The 18,610-nt window shown below is 37.4% G+C and overlaps 1 protein-coding gene across 3 annotated transcripts in view; it reads left to right on the plus strand.

Annotated features, from left to right (window-relative positions):
- HHIP (hedgehog interacting protein) overlaps positions 1–18,341 on the plus strand; it is a 95,788-nt gene extending 77,447 nt beyond the window's left edge. The window contains exons 12-14 of one of the 3 annotated variants that reach the window (XM_034772735.1): positions 13,977–14,125; positions 16,557–16,685; positions 17,551–18,341. In XM_034772735.1, coding sequence (XP_034628626.1) covers positions 13,977–14,125; positions 16,557–16,685; positions 17,551–17,561 — 289 coding nt within the window. In that variant the 3' untranslated portion in view covers positions 17,562–18,341. The other 2 variants (XM_034772736.1, XM_034772734.1) reach the window with 2 other exon arrangements.
- Positions 18,342–18,610: the final 269 nt, after the last annotated feature.

The following is an 18,610-nucleotide window of genomic DNA, read 5'->3' on the forward strand; positions in this document are numbered from 1 at the left end:
CCATCTGGCAAATAAATTTTTTCCCCACCACTGTGACCTCACAAACAAATTTACAGTATCAACCATTGCAAAGCCCCTTTTCAAAACCTCAAGCCATGTGGTCTCTTTAAAATTCTTCCACAATTGATTGTTTAGTCAACAGCAGAAGAAATCACCCTCGCATTAGGATGTGTGGAGAAAATCCAGCAACATATCCTATGAAGTCTTCTGACCTCACTTTCTAGAGTATGATTGTCTTACATGGCAGTCAGGCTGAGTGAAATCAGAGATGGTTCATTCAGAATTAAGGTATCATATAATTCAACTTACTGTAACAGGACCTGAGAGTGTAGTTATTCTATCTGATCTATTTGAAGTGGTCTATTCTGGTTGAAGTTAGTGAGTCCTGAGTGAGGTTTGGTGATTGTGTGTCTGTGCAGAAGACGTAAGCTTGTGCTGGGATGGCAACATAGCAAACTTGCTGGGCAGAGGCCACTTCAGGCAGAAAGAACCTGAAGCCACAATCCTTCAGCTTACAAAATTAGTGTCACAAGGGAAAAGGCTGCAAGTGCAATAGACAGTCAACTCTCTATTTCTGATAGAAAAGACTGAGTAGGTACCCCTCACAGACTGGGGAACACAGCAAAGAGACATGCAATGAGTATCGAGGATTCTATTGTCAAATATTGTTAGCTGGGTATGCGGAGACAATGAGAACCATTTGGAGAGTTGCCTGCTAGGCACATAGTGTTGTGCAGATTTCCTGACACATCTAGACAAACTTCTAGAAGGACGAGGAGGAGCCTGTGGCAGTGGCATATACTGGTATAAATGACACAAGGAGGTATACAAGATTAGTTCCAGAAGTCAAAGTTGGATTATTAGGAAGGCTTAAGTCCAGGTCTCTATGGTATCTTTCTCTCGCATGCCTCTGGTTCCATGTGCTAGACAGGGGGAACTACAGCAGCTCATTGTACAAATGAGATTATGTGTACAGAGGAGATGGTCACATTGTAGGCACTAGGGAAGGGAGAGACTAATATGGAAGAGATCATTAAAATGGAACCAGACTGCTGGCAAAGAAAATAAAGACGGGTAAAATTAAACTTCTAATCAGAAGAAAACTGACAGATGCTGAGCTGCACACCAGTTGGGCAGAATCTTCTGGTGAAGATGTCAATATCAGAAGATACACTAGGTATCTAATAGGAAAGAAAAGGTCAGTAATTCCAGCTCTGCTAGAAGAAGGATGGGTTGAGGCTGGGGCATCCAATAAGATATTAGGATTTTAGATAAAGAAGATATATAAAAATAGGCACACAATCATAATTAGGCTTGTTTAGATGAACGGTTAGCATATGATACGCTGGGTGTAAATCTACAGTGCTAGCATGCTGCACATTAACTGTCTGTGTGACTTGTACTACAGTATCCTAAAAGTTCCTAGTCCACTGTGATCTATTCTGCTTTGAAATGACAGTAAGTCAATATTACTTATCAGTATGGATGTATACCATATCAGAGTCAGGCATATCTGCACCCATACAAAAAGGAAGGAGACAGGCAATTTTAAAAAAATCTTATTAAAATGGCACTTGTCAAGAGATAATTGAATCCAAAGATTTACTTGTCACTAATATCAGCAACCGGAAGGTATCATAGCTAATGTTGTGCTTTCTTCATGCTTACAGGAAGAGGAGAATGATCCTAGCATTTACAGAAAAGTAAAACTTCAGCATCAGGTATATTAGTTAAAACAGTAATTAAAGACAGAATTTCCTAGAAAAGAAAACTATGCCTCGCTAACCTATTAGAATTAGAGGGTATTAAGGAAAATATGTTGCCATGATATGAGAAGTTAAGTGTTGTCATGGATTATGACTTGATGAAAAGATAAAAAATAAGGCGTAGGAATAAATGCATACATTTTCAGTATGAACAGAAGTCAGTGGTGGGATGTCCCAAAGATCCATAGTAAAGCTGCATTGTTTATTTATTATCTGGGAAAAGGGGTCAACAGCGAAGTGGCAACATTTCTGGAGGACAAAGTTATTTAGGTTAATCAACAACAGAGAAAATAAGGAGAAATTCCGGAGGGACCTAAGAAAGTAGTGCTTGGTCAGCACAATGGCAAATGACAAGTGCTAGATAAAACACATTGGAAGGAATCATTTGAACTATGTTCACATGTTGATGGTTTCAAATTAACTAACTCAAGGGAAGAAGCAGACATCATTATGGACAGTTGAATTAAAACATCTTTAAACATGTTCTGTGCTTGTACAACATCTAGTACTATGTGGTCCTAATCCATCACAGAGACTCATAGGCACTACCACAATACTACTACTACTAATAATAAAATAATAATTAACAATTAAAAATACGTTAAATTGTGGAAAGTGCTCTGAAACCATTGTGATGAGTGGCTATGATAGAAGGGCAATGAAAATGGTCAGACATATGGAAAGACTTCCACATATAAAGAGAGGATGTAAAAAACCCACTATTTGATGTGGATACAAGATTAATAAAAGGTGAAATATTGAGAAATATAAAATAAAGAATGGTTTGTGGTAGGTCATTTGGGCACTGCCCTTTGCCCTCATATTACAATAACCAAGAGACAGTCAATTAAAATAAACTGAAAGGCAATACATTTACAACTGATAAAAGGACTTTTGTTTATTTTACACAATGCATAATTAACCTATAGAACCCACTTCCAAAGATATTGTTGAGGCACAGAGCAGGATTCAAAAGAGCAAACAAACATGTATAGAGATAACATTATTTTTATTATCATAGTCATGGACCAGGACCCCGTTGTGCTAGGCGCTGTACAAACACAGAACAAAAAACACTCCGCCCCAAAGAGTTTATAATCTAAGTAGAAGACAAGTGACAACAACAGAAGGAGACAAACTATGAGGCAATATTGGTCAGCAAGAATGGCAGTGATCTCACCCCAATCATTGTCAATTTTTTTGTAGGTATCATCATCATCACTACGCTAGTTAAGGATACTGCCTGCCCATCCCTCCTCCCCCCACAAAGAGAGGGAGAGAGAAAACAACTCTTAGACTATGTCTACACTATGGACCTTACAGCGGCAGAGCTGTACCCCTGCAGCTGAGCTGCTATAAGGTCTCCTGCGTAGAAAGCCAGTCTTTGCCAATTCATCAGTCAAAGTCTCCCGCCAATATAGTGCTGTCCACACCGGTACTTTTGCTGGTGAAACTTATATTGGTCAGGGGACTATTTTTTTCACATCCCTGACTGACAAAAGTTTTGCCGACAAAAGTGCTAGTGCCGACAAAACCTTAAGTTCTTATGCTTCAGGACCTAAATCAAACATTGCCTTGGGTTAGAAAGAAACTCGCCAGACATAGGTATGGAAATCCATTTAAGGAAATCCATTCCTTCCTCTGAATCATCCAGTATTCGCCACAGTCTGATACATGATTCAACTAGACAGACAACTGTTCTGATCTAGTATAGCAATTCCTTAGTCCCTGTTTATTTTTGAAAAAGAGGGCAATATCTAATACCTAATCAGGTGCTTCATGGACTTTCAAGGAAGAACACTTCCCCATACATTATGATTAGGCTTCACAGTCCTGGACTACAACATGTCTGCAAAGCATTTTTGGGCCAAGCAGGAGTTGTTTTGAGTTGGACTGAGCTCCAAACTTGCTTAACCCTACAAACATGTTCCATTCAGTTTAGCATTCTTTTCTGACACTCTTCTGGGATTTATGATATCAAAAGAATATTTACAAATGAATTTATTGCAAACAAAGGCTTGTGTCTGGGGCGCTTTATGTCATTCGGGTGATTTGAAGCTAAGAGCTTTTCCTTAGCTGTTCCAAAGAACTTTAGTGTTATATCTTTTAATACAACTGTCACATATGTCAGGCATTTGCCATTTTCAGAAAAATGTAAAAATAATATTTAAATGTAGCATTCATGAAGATTTTGGTTAATGAGAGATGAGAAGAGAAATACAGTATTAGACCCATTGTCCAAACAAAAAGTCCATGTTTGATAGTTCAGACATATACTCTGAAAGCACTTATTAAAGCTGTCAACAAAATGAGCCATTTTATTGGTGAACCCAACCAGGTGGGCCATACAATCTCCTTCTATCCAAAAAGTTACTATCCCTCTAAGTCATTTAAGAGAATGGAAAGTCAGAATTAATGTCTAATTATATTTAGTTTAGTCTTAGAATGCAAAATTCTTATCTCATTTACCTAGCCACATGCAGTTACTATTCCCATAAGAGACGCTAAAGAGAAATTAAAGCTCTTAGTAAATACCAGCCTAGAGAGTTTCACTTTACAGAAGTACACCACAAAAAGTCCTTTGTAACTACTATGGAAAAACTGAGGGTTTTTTTTTAATCACAGCACAATCCACTGACTGTAACGGTTTTGTTTTCATTTTCTTACTGTTTCTAACATTGGGTATTAAGGAGCTTTCACTTTTTATCACTTTATAAGGAAAAAACAGTTCAGTTTATCTTTTGACTATTTTCTGAAGCCTGCAGGAAGCCAATTCCTCTGCCATCCCAAAGAAAGTCATACATAATAGAGCAGCTTTAGTCCAGTAAGCCAGTCTTTGCCAATTCATCAGTCAAAGTGTTATGCAAGTGGCCCCCTAAATTGATAAATTCCCACAGTGCCTGTTGACCCAGCTGCCAAGTGCTCATGCAGCAGGTGTTGTTTTCATGACCACCCTGACAGTAATACAAACTGTTTAGCAGTTGCATTGACCTCTTAGCTATTAACATTGATACAGGCTCCACTAGGGACTAGTTTTCAAACATGACAGAATTTCTTAAGACTAGAGGTCATGAACAAGTATACCATATAAGAATAAATTTTATAGGTTGCTGAGTTTAAATCTAAGAACAGTGAGGTTTTTTTCCACATTATTCCCATGTAGTAAATCTAGAGACAAGTAACGAGCTTCTGGCATGTCTCCCAGTACTTAAGGTATATTTTTATTTTAGAAACTGTACCTGAAGAGATGCAATATTTATTCTGTGACAAGTAGTAAATTATAATGAAACAAACTTATTTTCACTTGTAATTTGCCCTAGAAAAAAAAGCAAAGTTAGGATACTTTTTGCATTAATGTGTGTTTGTCCATCATTTTAATAACTAAATCTAATATTTTGGGGAAGTGAAATATTCTCCTATCCACATAGCAGTGAAACCCTTTGACATCAGAGTCAGGATTTGCCCTATTCCTACAACAAACAGAGATGAATCTTTTGTTTGTTTTACTCACCAAGCATTTTAAAAATATTGTGCCAAATTCAGTTTTGATGGCACTGCATTCACTTCAGTGGAATTACATGAAAGCTGAATTTTGCCTCCTAAATTGTATTGCTCCATGTGTGCCTGAATAGAATAGCAACACACATTGCAATTAAGTCACTCACATTCTGCATGTGGTGGAACTATCAAGAGATTTATTAAAGATGCCATGAAATGAAAGATTTTAATGTGAATTTTAATTTATTAAAACATGGCTTATATTTGTATTCCTTAACTTGCATTAAATAATAACAGAGGTTACTCTTCTATTCCTAGTACAGTAATGCATATGTAAATTATTTTACTATCCCGATGTCTCAATTTGCTGAGTATGTCAGACCTTTATAACACAATGAGAACCCCGAGACCAAATGCAGCTTTTATTCTATGCTCCATATATCTACAATGATTACACAGATTCATGAATGTATACTTTAACAAGCAAGATATCTAATATTGTACTGTTTATATGAATAGCTCTTTAAGATATAGAGTTTGAACAATTCTAGTTACATAATAATTAGCAGCAGCTTTTTTGGTTGACTTCCTAGGGGCCAAATCCTACACACAATCAGGTTACTGAGCTGTGCACTTGAGTGTTTTATAGGGATTAATGGGAGGAGTGAAAGACTCTTTCCCACAGAACATCATGTGGCTAGTGAGCAACTCTATGGCTAAAGCTGCCATGTCCTGCAACTTGGAGATTGTGGAGATGTAGGTGATACATACATGAAGTCACTGACCTTAATCTGGTCCTGAGTCCAAGAAGGGACAGTAGGTCAATAACTTTATGGAGCCCCATCTATTCTCCACATCTGCCCCATCCTCCATGTTCTATGTCAGGAGACACAGAAGAACTATCCATGCGAGCAAAATTACAACATGCTTAAGTGTTGGCATGATCAGTCAGTCAGATTCAGGAGTAATTTTACCTTTGTGGGATCCAGTTCAAAACAATTGTTCTGTGCCTGAAAACATTCTGCCCTTAAAGATCTGAGAATCATAAATTGTAAGTTCTGTGGGGCAGGAACTCTCGCTTTATGTACACATTTAGCAGTGCTCTGATCTTGAGGAATGCTTTTGGGCTCTACCATAATATACATAAGGAGTATTAGTAAGATTTTTCATATACAATTCAACAATCATCAGAGGGTTTTGTTTCACCTGCTTTTTTAATCAATCTGGTCACTGGGCTCTTTGCCAACCCGAATTTTGCCATCTTCCCTTCCACTCCAGCCCAAGTAACTAGTGATGTAATCAATATTGATGAAGCGTTACAAGTACAGCTTATTGATAATTAATATTAGAATAAAAAATCAGAGTTTTATTCACAAGTGTCAACAGCAGAGAGAAATATGTGAAATTGCGTAAGTGATCAAACAGGCTTAAGCTGATATAAAATACATGATTTCCACCACATTAGTAGAATACTAAGAAGACAGAACTTACCTACCAGTGCTAACATAGATCAAGCTGTTTGATTAAATAAAAAAAAATAAATTCATGAATATTTTCACAAATAAAAGTTCTGGGTTCAGTTTCTATCGTTTGTAAGGTCAATCTTTACTTCAAAATATTTTTCAGATAACTCAGCACATCTTCATTTTTACATGATTCATTCATACATGGAAGCCAGACATTCAGGCACACAATTTTGAGACACCTTTGGAAAATTTGGCCCACTGTGTCTATCTGAAATTAAGCACATTATAAAGAGGCTATGGGAAGTCTCTCTACCTAGGCCCTGCCTGTGTACTAGCAGATTTTCCTTTATCACCTCTCTTCTTGCCACCACAGATTATGCTTTTGTTTAATATTAAGTCCTTAAAATGCACCTCTACTCAGAAAAGGGACTTTATTAAACTGCAACCTGATACTCAATGCATCCTACTATATTTTATTACTATGATTGCCATTGTCCATATAAATACCTAATCCTTGTTTAAAATCCTACTGAGCTCAGACTTCAATGATAACCCTGTTGAAATGATTGCCACTAGGCTAATTGTACATTGTACAAAAAAATATTTACTTTTACCAGTTTAATTTTTTTCCTTGAATCCCCCTTCTTTTGACACTATGAGAAACAGCCAACGGGAGTGCTCAATTTACCCTGTCCGTACAGTCCTCATCTTTTCATTTTCTCCACACATGAATATTGTTCCAGACCTTGAAATAGTTTTCAGCATCAGGCTCCACACTATTACTTTTTATTTTATTTTTTTAGATAGGGCAACTAGATAGAAGTCAGTATTCAGAATAAGTACATAGCACTGATTTATAGAACACTAACATTTCAGTACTGTATTCCATCCCATTCCCTATGCATCCTAGCATATTACTTGTTTTTGATTCAGCAGAGTTTTCATTGAGCTGTCCAAAAACTACCACGTTCTTTTTCCTAATTTAAAACCCAAGAATGTGTATGAGGAGCTCAAGTTATTTCTTCCACCGTACATTATCTTATATTTGCCAACATTGAATTTCATTTGCCATCATGCTACCCATTTACCTAGCTTTTTAGATCCTTTGGGAGTTCCTTACAGTCTTCACTAATCTAAGTAATTTTGCTATACAACCAGTCCCATCCAGGCTCCCATTCCAATAATCAATTTACCCATTTTAGTAGCAAGCCTATGGTTGTCTCAGAAATAAAACTCTTTCAGTGAGAATCCCACCAACCCCCAGCTGCTAAATTCTTCCCTGATGACCAGACCCACTCACCAAGTTTCCAGCGAGCGACATGTATGGAAATGCCTTCCCCACCACTGGCACCACTTTCGGATCTCCTCCCCTTATGGCCCAAATTTTGATTAACAAATCCACCTCACTCAGCTATCAAACACTCATTTAGTCCCAATCCATTGAGTGCATACTCCTTTTAAGGCACCTGAAAGTTTCTTAGCATGGGTCACAATATAGCTGAAATAAACACAAAGGTACACCATGAATGTATGATAAGAGATCAAACATTCAAGTGAAAGTTTCTTAGTGATTCTCTCAAGAAAAATATTAGGAAATAAAATGCAAAAATTGATACTAATACAATGTTAAAGCTGATTACTTAAACTAAAAACACAGAGGCAACTGAAAAATTAAGGATATGACAATAATATGGGTCTATATGCATACAGTCACGCCTGCATTTCCTATGAAATTATGCTATTCGTTATACAGGTGGTGGCTTAGATGTACATGTTTCACAAGATGCCTGTGATTGTTCATGGAATTTTATAAACAAAACATATCAATGAAATGGATGTTTGAGACCATATGACATGTGAGCAGATCTATAGTTACAGTTACTCCCAAATTAAAATTAAAACCATATTTAATAAATAGTAAATAATAAATAACCATACTTGAACTGCATAATTAATAGAAAATTCTGCAGCTTGGTTTGCTTTGTCTCTGGAAAAGATTCCACTGAATCTATATCCCGTAGGACTTTTTAATGTATTGTGTGATGAATATTATGTTCTTATAAGACTTATTAGTTGCCAGAGTGATAAATAAATAATGGATTCCCTGAATTGCATGCTGTTTGAATTAAAGTCATGTAGAAATATATTTTTCTAAAAGAACATATGGTGGCCATGGCTACTGCAGAAAGCATTACAGTAATTTCTTTAGTGCAGAACATATTCTGTGCTTTTGTAAATATTGAGTGCCACTGAGCATCTAAAATACTTCTATCTAGAAGCTGGCAGAAAAATTACATTACATAAAACCTATGACATACAGAATCCTGCAAGAAATATTGGTGCTCAGCAGTAAATTCTTTCTGTCAATTGAACTCGACATCCCTCAAGGTATACGCTCCATTTACACTGGTATCAAAACTACAGCAAAGTTTGATTTCATTATGAATGCACAAGGCAAAAAAAATCTGGAGTGTCAAATGGAAGTTGTAGAATGCGGCAGTGATGTTGCTAGATGTTGCAAAATGGCTGCACAAGTCATAATATATGACATAAAATACCACCATTCAGAGTGCTCTCTGCAGGTAAAAATCAGAAACCAGGCACTTAGCTAAAAGAAAAGCCAACAGAAACAGGAGGCAGAGAGATTCTAGCCTGGAGTATCTGAGCACCTAGAAGAAAAGTCCACATAGTCCTGCTGGGTGACTTCCATTGAATAACACCAAGTTCCTGAACAGACGAGACACAGAAAAGCAGGATCAGTGGAATTTTAAGGTTTCAACAAGATATACTGTTAATCAGGAAGAAGAGGAAAAGAGTAAAGACACAGAAAGGCTGAAACACCATCAGCTATTGTAGTTATATATCTTTGGTACCTCTGCCCTAATTAAATTCATTAACATCCCATTATTGTATATATGTTGTGTATATATAATTTCCTACTGAGTAATAAAATAACCTTTAGTTATCACTTTAACTTTAAATATTCAGTATTTTTGTGTAAAATATACCTTTGCACCCTGTAAAGGCTGGTACTATAGGATCTCAGCTAAAACATCTAAAAAAGGACAAGTGATAGAAACCCCATTGCTTTAGACATGTAATAGTGAGCTAAAAGTGTGCAATCTTGGACTGGCATGGCAATGTATATGATGAACTAATGGGCCTTTAACTACTATGCTTCTATGACAGTTATGTGATGCCAAAATTTTAATAAGAGGCTCCCTTAAAAATCATAGAATCATAGGACTGGAAGGGAATTCGAGAGGTCATCTAGTCCAGTCCCCTGCACTCATGGCAGGAATAAGTATTATCTAGACCATCCCTGACAGCTGTTGTCTAACCTGCTTTTTAAATGTTCTGCCTTAGTTGGTAGTATATGTGATATTCCTCACCAGATTCCACCATCTTCTTCATCCCTTACCAAAACCACCACTAACTTTGTATTCCCTCCAATTCCCTCACCTCCTAAAGATCCAGCTGTTCCTCACTCAAATGTCAGGTTGGAGGGAGGTTACCTGTGGAGTTCCTCAAGGTTCGGTTTTGGGTCTGATTTTATTTAATCTATTCATTACTGACCTCGGAACCAAATGTAGGAGTGGGCTGATAAAGTTTGCAGATGACACAAAGTTGGGAGGTATTGCAAATTCGGAGAAGGATCGGGATATCCTGCAGGGAGATTTGGATGACCTTGTAAACTGGAGTAATAGTAATAGGATGAAATTTAATAGTGATAAGTGTAAGATTATGCATTTAGGGATGACTAACAAGAATTTTAGTTATAAGCTGTGGATGCATCAGTTGGAAGTAACGGAAGAGGAGAAGGACCTCGTAGTCCTGGTTGATCGTAGGATGACTATGAGTCGGCAGTGTGACGTGGCTGTGAAAAAAGCTAATGCGGTCTTGGGATTCATTAGGCGAGGTATTTCTAGTAGGGATAAGGAGGTGCTGGTTCCGTTATACAAGGCACTGGTGAGACCTCATTTGGAGTACTGTGTGCAGTTCTGGTCTCCCATGTTTAAAAAGGATGAAATCAGACTGGAACGGATACAGAGAAGGGCCACTAGGATGATCCGAGGAATGGAAAATCTGTCGTATAAAAGGAGATTCGAGAAGCTCCGTTTGTTTACCTTAACCAAAAGAAGGCTGAGAGGGGATATGATTGCTCTCTTTAAATATATCAGAGGGATAAATACCAGGGAGGGAGAGGAACTATTTCAGCTCGGTACTAATGTTGACACGAGAACAAATGGATATAAACTGGCCATCGGGAAGTTTAGGCTTGAAATTAGACGAAGGTTTCTAACCATCAGAGGGGTGAAGTTTTGGAACAGCCTTCCGAGGGAAACAGTGGGGGCGAAAGACCTCTCTGGCTTTAAGATTAAGCTTGATAAGTTTATGGAGGGGATGGTTTGATGGGATAAAGTGATTTTAGTCAATAGGTCAATAACGTGCCATCGCTGGTAATTAGTAACAATGGTCAATGATGGGATATTAAAAGTTACGACAGAGAACTTCTTCCAGAGGGTCTGGCTAGAGAATCTTGCCCGCACGCTCAGGGTTCAGCTGATCGCCATATTTGGGGTCGGGAAGGAATTTTCCTCCAGGGTGGATTGGCAGAGGCCCTGGAGGTTTTTCGCCTTCCTTCACAGCATGTGGCAGGGGTCGCTTGCTGGAGGATTCTCAGTGATTTGAAGTCTTTAAATCATGATTTGGGGACTTCAACAGTTGAGTTAAGGGAGAGAATTCTTCCAGGAGTGGGTGGGTCAGCTTTTGTGGCCCGCATCATGCGGGAGGTCAGACTAGATGATCATAATGGTCCCTTCTGACCTTAGAGTCTATGAGTCTATGAGTCTATGAATCTTGCCCCCTCCCCCCCACATGCTTCCCTCTTTCCACCATATTATGGAGTTTTCTCTAGGTGTCTCTCCCTACTTGAATCTCCTTGAACTTCACTGCCTTTTGATTCATTTCAACATCCAGTTCAGAATTGTTCTAATTTTTTTTAGCCCTCCAGCCTACCTTATTTCTCTCTACTGCCCTTCCAACTCCATACACTTGCCTAGCAGCAGCTTTCTCTTTCCCTCCACACAACTATTATTTTATTCTAACTGTTGGTGAGAATCTTCTAAAATCCCTTAATCTCTTTCAAGTTCTGTCCAAAAATCCCTTTTGTCCCTTTCCTATACCTTTTTCTCTGCTCCTCACCCATTATTATTAAAGTGTAAATTGTCTTGATTTGTCAAGTATCTATTCAGAAATCTAGAAAGGTCGTAAAATTTAAACCACATAATTAAAAACTTAAAGTGTTCAATAAAATACTTTGTAAAATATATATTAAATAAATACAATTGTTCCAAATCAAAGACAGTCCCACAAAAATGAAAATCATTAATCCTGCCATATTATGGGACCCTAGTTAAATCATCATTCAGCCTCCAGCTCCTCCTCTTATGGACTCCAATTTCTCCAAATGAGTCTGAGACACGAACTCTGCAGTGCATGCGAAAGAATACCAGGCTTCAACAGACTAAGCATGGAAAGTGAATTCCAGTACAGAAGATGTTTAGCTCACTTAAGCACTGCTGCTGATCTCAGTAGTGGCAGTACAGGCCCAGGGAGAGAGGCAGCCTCTTAGCTAAACAGTTACAAAATTATTTAGGGCCTTTTAAGATAAAATCAAATTCTTGAGCTCCACCAGGGAGCTCCATCAGGAGGCAGTTCATCTCTCATAGCATTGGTGTTCTGTGCTACCTTCATATGTGGTTTCAATACATATTATTTAATTCTGAATAATACCTTAGAAGACAGTTTGTATGAAACGATGCATTAGAGAGAAGGTGGGTGAGGTAATATTTATTGGACCAACTTTTGTTGGTGAGAGAACAGAAGAGAGATTGGTCCAATAGAAAATATTACCTCACCCAACTTTTCACCCTAATATCCTGGGACTGACACGGCTCCATCAACACTGCATACAAAGATGCAATGTACTGTGTTTTGCTAAGAACATAAAATGTGTCATCCTTCTTTGAATGATGGTTATGAGAAAAAGACTATTCCCTTAGAACCCAATCTTGCTCCCAATCTGGCAAAACTTGTATTGGTATATGTGACAGATATTGCAACCAGATGCAATATCTTTGGAGACCATATTGTGTTAAGAGTATTAATAGCTTATGTATTACTGCGTGCCAGGGACTGTATGCAATTCCTAGAGAGAGAGTTGCCACAGCTCCTCTAGGAACTCAGAACAGGGGAGAGGTGATTAGAGTGAATCACTCAGATTGTAAACACCTCCCACGAGGTACCAACCCTGTAGGAGTCTTGCATATCCTAGTTCAAACTGCTTTTTCCAGAAACCAATAGACAAAGAAATGGCTTATGGTATCAAAAGACTGTGTTTCAACTAACTCAGGGCCTTCTTTCTGATCCAGCAGATGGACAGGACCTTCTGTCCCAGGAGCCCCCAACCCTTATGAAAGGGTTGGAAAGACTTGGCCTATTATGGCCCAGTAAGACTAATGGATGACCTCTAGCAAGCTTTTAGCATGTGCATAGGAACTTGAATTGTTTTATATGCTTTCTATGTAAAGTTTTTACCTTAAGAATAAATGTGCTTGTTTAGAAAGAGCTGTGTGGTAACTGCTGGCATTACAGTGATCATAGCCCTCGGGAAGAAAGCAAAGCACAGGGGCTGGCTTGCTGGGAATATCACAGTGAAAGGCAGGGAGCTGTGCAGCCTTAAAACGGCTGGGGAGGAGAGAGAGAGAGAGAAGTCATCACCCAAGAGAGGTGATAACTGGGATCCGCAAACCCTAAGTGGGTACCCTTGAAGGACCATGGATGGGGAATACAGGCAACTTTATCCTGAAACTGTGACAGTTACCAATGAGAAAAGGAGCATGCCTTTATTAAGAAAAAAGTACAGTTTGCATTCCACGTTCACTGTCAACAATGACAGTCTGAATGCAGGAAAAGGAATTATATGATTCATGATAAGGTCTTTAAAAGATTTCAACTGACAGTATTCTTATAATCCTTTTATGTGAAAAGATTTGTTTTCACTTACAGTATTCACATGTTTTCTATACAAAACGGAACGCTTTTCTATATGGGCCATTTTAAACAGCTTTCTTTAGAGGAAATAGAGAAAAAAGCAAGTTTTTTTTTATTTCACGTGTGAAAGCATTCTATCCCCTTGGCCCTGATTTTTAAATAAGTAATTGGCTCGTATATTTTTCTACAGACCTTTAGTCCCTGAAGAATGCAAAAGAACAGCTCAGTCTGCACAGATATTGACATCTGAATGCTCAAGACATTGTCGGAATGGGCACTGCACTCCAACGGGAAAATGCTGCTGTAATCAAGGCTGGGAAGGAGAATTCTGCAGAACTGGTTAGTATTTAGGTTCATGGCAATGAATGAAAATAGCAATTACCTACCCCAAAAATTGCCTTTAATGACTTGCTGAGATAAAATCTTTGATCAAGCAAATTTACTGTAGCTTCTAGAAGCACAGAACAAACAGGCGCTTTGATACCATGGAGATGGGTGAAGTAGAAGACTAGATGAAAGATCTACAATATGTAATATTTAAGGCTACAATGTGAGATCCTTAAGTAGAGCATGTAGAGTTCCATTAATTAACGGCAATAACATTATAGACTACAATATACTCCTATTTTACCTTTCAACCATGTTGTAAAATACAAAGGAAATTCTAGTAATATAAATCAAGAATCAGATTTCAAGAGACATTTAGGTGCCTTATTCTCACTGAAATCAAAGGGAATTAGGCAACTAAATACAGTACCTTGAAAAATCTGATCCTAAATCCCTGAATCTGCAGTCTCCCCCCACATAGAATTACCACTGACTAAAATAAGAGTTACCTGCTGAGAAGGGGCTGCAGGATCTGTCCCTACAATTATTCCTTTCCATATTTTAAAGTCAGCCAGTTTGATGTAGTCTTTTATTTAAAATGCCTTTGCATTTTTATTTTATTTTTCCCTATAAGATACTGTGACTCTAGTTAATTTGATTAAAGAGAATTTGATAAATATTTCAGCACAAGATATAACTGATAATTGTAAAATGTTTATAATCCACTGGGAAAATTCTCTGGGTTATAAACACTTACATATCTCAGATCCATCAAATTGTTGCCAAGCCTTCTTTTTTTTTTTTAAATCTATGTTCCAACTTTTTTCTGGGACCCAGTACTTTGCTCTGGGTGTGTCATCAAAGGAAGCAAAAGTTAATGAACAAACCCTAATCCCAGAGCTGAGCTGATGTCTGAGCTGATGATGGCTCAGACAAGGATGTGGGTATACAATAAAAAGCAAGTAAGACAGATGATGGCAGCACAGCACTAGCTGGGAAAAGAATCCCATACAGCAGCACAAAAGGGCAGACCCTCTGCACAGAAGCCCTAAAATCTGCAAGTCTGTACTCTGGACAGTACCCCTTCCACTTTCCCTACCCAAGGGGAGCTCCAGGAAGAAGCACTCCGATGTGAATCTAATGGAGTGCTTAATCATCCCTACCCTTCTGGCAGGTTGGCTGTAGGATGATCTGATATAGTCCTGTACTTGCAACTTAGGAAAGAGCAAGGATTCTCTCTTTACTACATGTCAGACTACACTTAGCAATGGTGCTCAGATCCCTGGATGGGACCTTGTGCCACTAAAGTATTCTAAATAATAAAAGTAAATAATTGTGAGTCAATAATCTGGTTCTAAGAGGGGCTTATAGTGAAAAATAGAAATTATTAATGAAAACCAAGAGACTTGAGTTTTTATACATCTATTTTGTCTTAGACATCATTAAATATCATCAGGGTGGCATCATCATGACAAAAAATGTCTGAATATTTTCATCATAATACTGCCCATCCCAAACAAAGGACTAAAAAAGTTACACAATTACAGTTATTTATTGTTGGTTTGGCTAAAATTAGTTAGAACTCAACATAATATTTACAGTTAAAAATTCTCTGGAAATTCTGAGTAACTGAGTAATAAAGAATTGCAGTGGTAAATTTTCAGGGATCTTTTAAAGAGACACTAAGTGCCTAAAGCCCACATTTTTTAAGATATTTAGGGATTGACTGTCAATGGGATTTAAGCTGCTAAATGACTAAATCCCCACTTTTAAGAAAGAGATTTAAGCTCCTAAATCAGTTAAGTGTTGCTATGAGGAGCACTGCAAAACCTAAATATCTTTTAAAATGTGGACCTAATGACTTAGGAATTTAAGTCCCATTTTTAAAAGTGACTTTGGGCCAGATTTTTAAAGGTATTTAGGTGTTGCTTTGCTCAGCATTGTAATGTCTAACTGACATAGATGCCTAAGTCTCACTGAAAGTCAATGGGACTTAGGTGCCAAGTAACTTTTGAAAATGAGATTTAGGTACCTAATCCAGGGAGAAAAATGCCTAAATACCTTTATAAACCTGAACCCTAGATTTCCAAGTGCCTAACTCACTTTTTAAAAAGAGACCAAGGCGCCTAAGTCAATTAAACACTTTTGAAAATTTTGCCATAAATCAAATAGCTATTTATATTCACAATCCATTACTTGTGAGGTCCTCTTAGAAGCATGAAAACAGTATTTATAGTTCTGGGTATCCATTCTGCAACTTTTTTTTAGCACCAGTTTGGTCTTTGGGGACATTAACTCCTTCATACTCCATACTTTTATTTTTTTTTTCTTATCATCACAGTCACTGGCGCGAAGTAGCTCTCATGTCATGTGCATGCCTTTGATTTTTCTATTTCTTAGTAAGATTCTCAACATGAATTAGAATACTTTTTCCCCCCCACAGCAAAATGTGATCCAGCCTGTCGACATGGAGGTGTCTGTGTAAGACCCAATAAGTGCTTGTGTAAAAAAGGATATCTTGGCCCCCAGTGTGAACAAGTGGATAGAAACATCCGAAGAGTGACAAGGGCAGGTATTCTTGATCAGATTATAGACATGACATCCTATTTGCTGGATCTAACCAGCTACATTGTATAGTTTCTGGGACTATTTGGATACTACATTTTCAACGGGCATTTATTTTGAATCCTGTCATTTTAAAAAGACTGTTATCCTGCTATAAACACCGGTGATTCAATTTACTTTTATTAATTTAACTATAATTTCCAGACATGTGCAGATAATTTTTTTTCCATGTGTATATATATATCCATACATCGGCATAGATGTATAGATGTACAACACACGCAAAACCCCATCATAAGTGTGGTTGCATAACTAGTGGAATTTTTGAAATATATTTCTTCATGTGAAATAGTTTACACAGTGTTTCCACTTAAACCACATTTTCATCAAAGGACTCTTATGATGTCATAATGGATTCTTTGACATCCCAGCAATTTTACATCTGTAACTATCTGATTATAACAATAAAGAGAGGAGTTTTGAAACATTACTGTACAAACTGCTGGATTTAATTAAATTTGGTTATAACAGTTTTTAAGGTGAAATAAACTACACTATGAGATAATATTTCCAGACTCCTTAATGCATTCCTAAATAGGCAATTCATTGTAAGATTGTAACCTTCACCTTCATCAATGTATCTCTATTACAGAATGTTATGCACTTACTTCTTTATCTGGCATAGATGCAGAAATCTGGTTATTGCAACTTAATATCAAGATTGTTTCAAGTGTTTAATAATTAAATTATATCAGCATATCTCAAAACGAGTCATCCTAGAAGGTCTGCTTTTTATCATATATTTTATTTAACATTGGGCACTGGGTTCATGTTACATATTTATTTTATTTTATTTTATTTTTATAATATAGACATCACCTAGATGAAACAGCTTTACCATGTCCTGTAAAATACTAAAGTTACATTTTTCACCAACTTAATTGGAATGACGGGGAATGAGAGAGCAAACACTATTAAATATGTTGTGGATCTAATCTAGACATGTATCCTTGTGTCAACATGTATTCCTTTACGACGGATGAAAAAACCACCACCAATCTATCTTTGTAGAATTCCAGCATATCATAAAAAAGGTTTATAAAAAGTGCTTTTCACTGTAACAGGACTGCCCAGATTATACATGATTAGACTGTTACAGATTTCACACTGAATGGAACTTCACTGGACAAGAGCTCATTTTAGCAAATCTTGGCTACATAAGGTGTCACTTGTACAAAACATTATATGACAATTATTGCCAAATATGGTTTTAAATGTAAATGTTCCTTGAAGAGTTAACAAAAAATGAATTTTTGTAAATGTATCAATAAATTTGGTGTACATGCTGTATTCAGGTTTTTTAAAGCATTAGTTAATATTTTAACTATAGACACCTTCAGACTGGGGGACCACCCCCAATCCACCCCTGCCCCTTGATCCCGTGATGTGTAGCCAGATCTGTGTGTTCATACCTGTCACATATAAGGTTTCCTTTGCACTGCCTTACAGAAAAACTTACCTACAAAGAGAGAACAGAACAACCACAGTGTTCCCATCATAGTCCTATAAACTGCTGTTCCTATATCAACAGTGGATAGTAGTTTAAGCAATGCAGTCTAACATAGTCCAGCAAGATTTCCCACCAATAAGAAAATGAGCTGTATAGGACAGTGACTTTTAAATAATTTTCCATTAATGGATGTTTTCAGTCTCTTATTTTAATACATCTGAAATTTGCAAGGAAAGTATGCTTGATATTTGTCCCGATCTGTGTTAAGAGACTGGCTAAAGTGAACAGAAAGCTACACTTGCCTTCCATATACGATTACTTGGGTTTCAGCTGACCTCGTGCCAAATGGAAATTGGTTGAGAAATCTTGGTTGAGTGCTTAGTGAACAATAGTCTGCATTAAAAAGTGCATGCATAATTTTG

The sequence above is a fragment of the Trachemys scripta genome, chromosome 5, assembly GCF_013100865.1.
Source record: "Trachemys scripta elegans isolate TJP31775 chromosome 5, CAS_Tse_1.0, whole genome shotgun sequence".
NCBI lineage: Eukaryota > Metazoa > Chordata > Testudines > Emydidae > Trachemys > Trachemys scripta.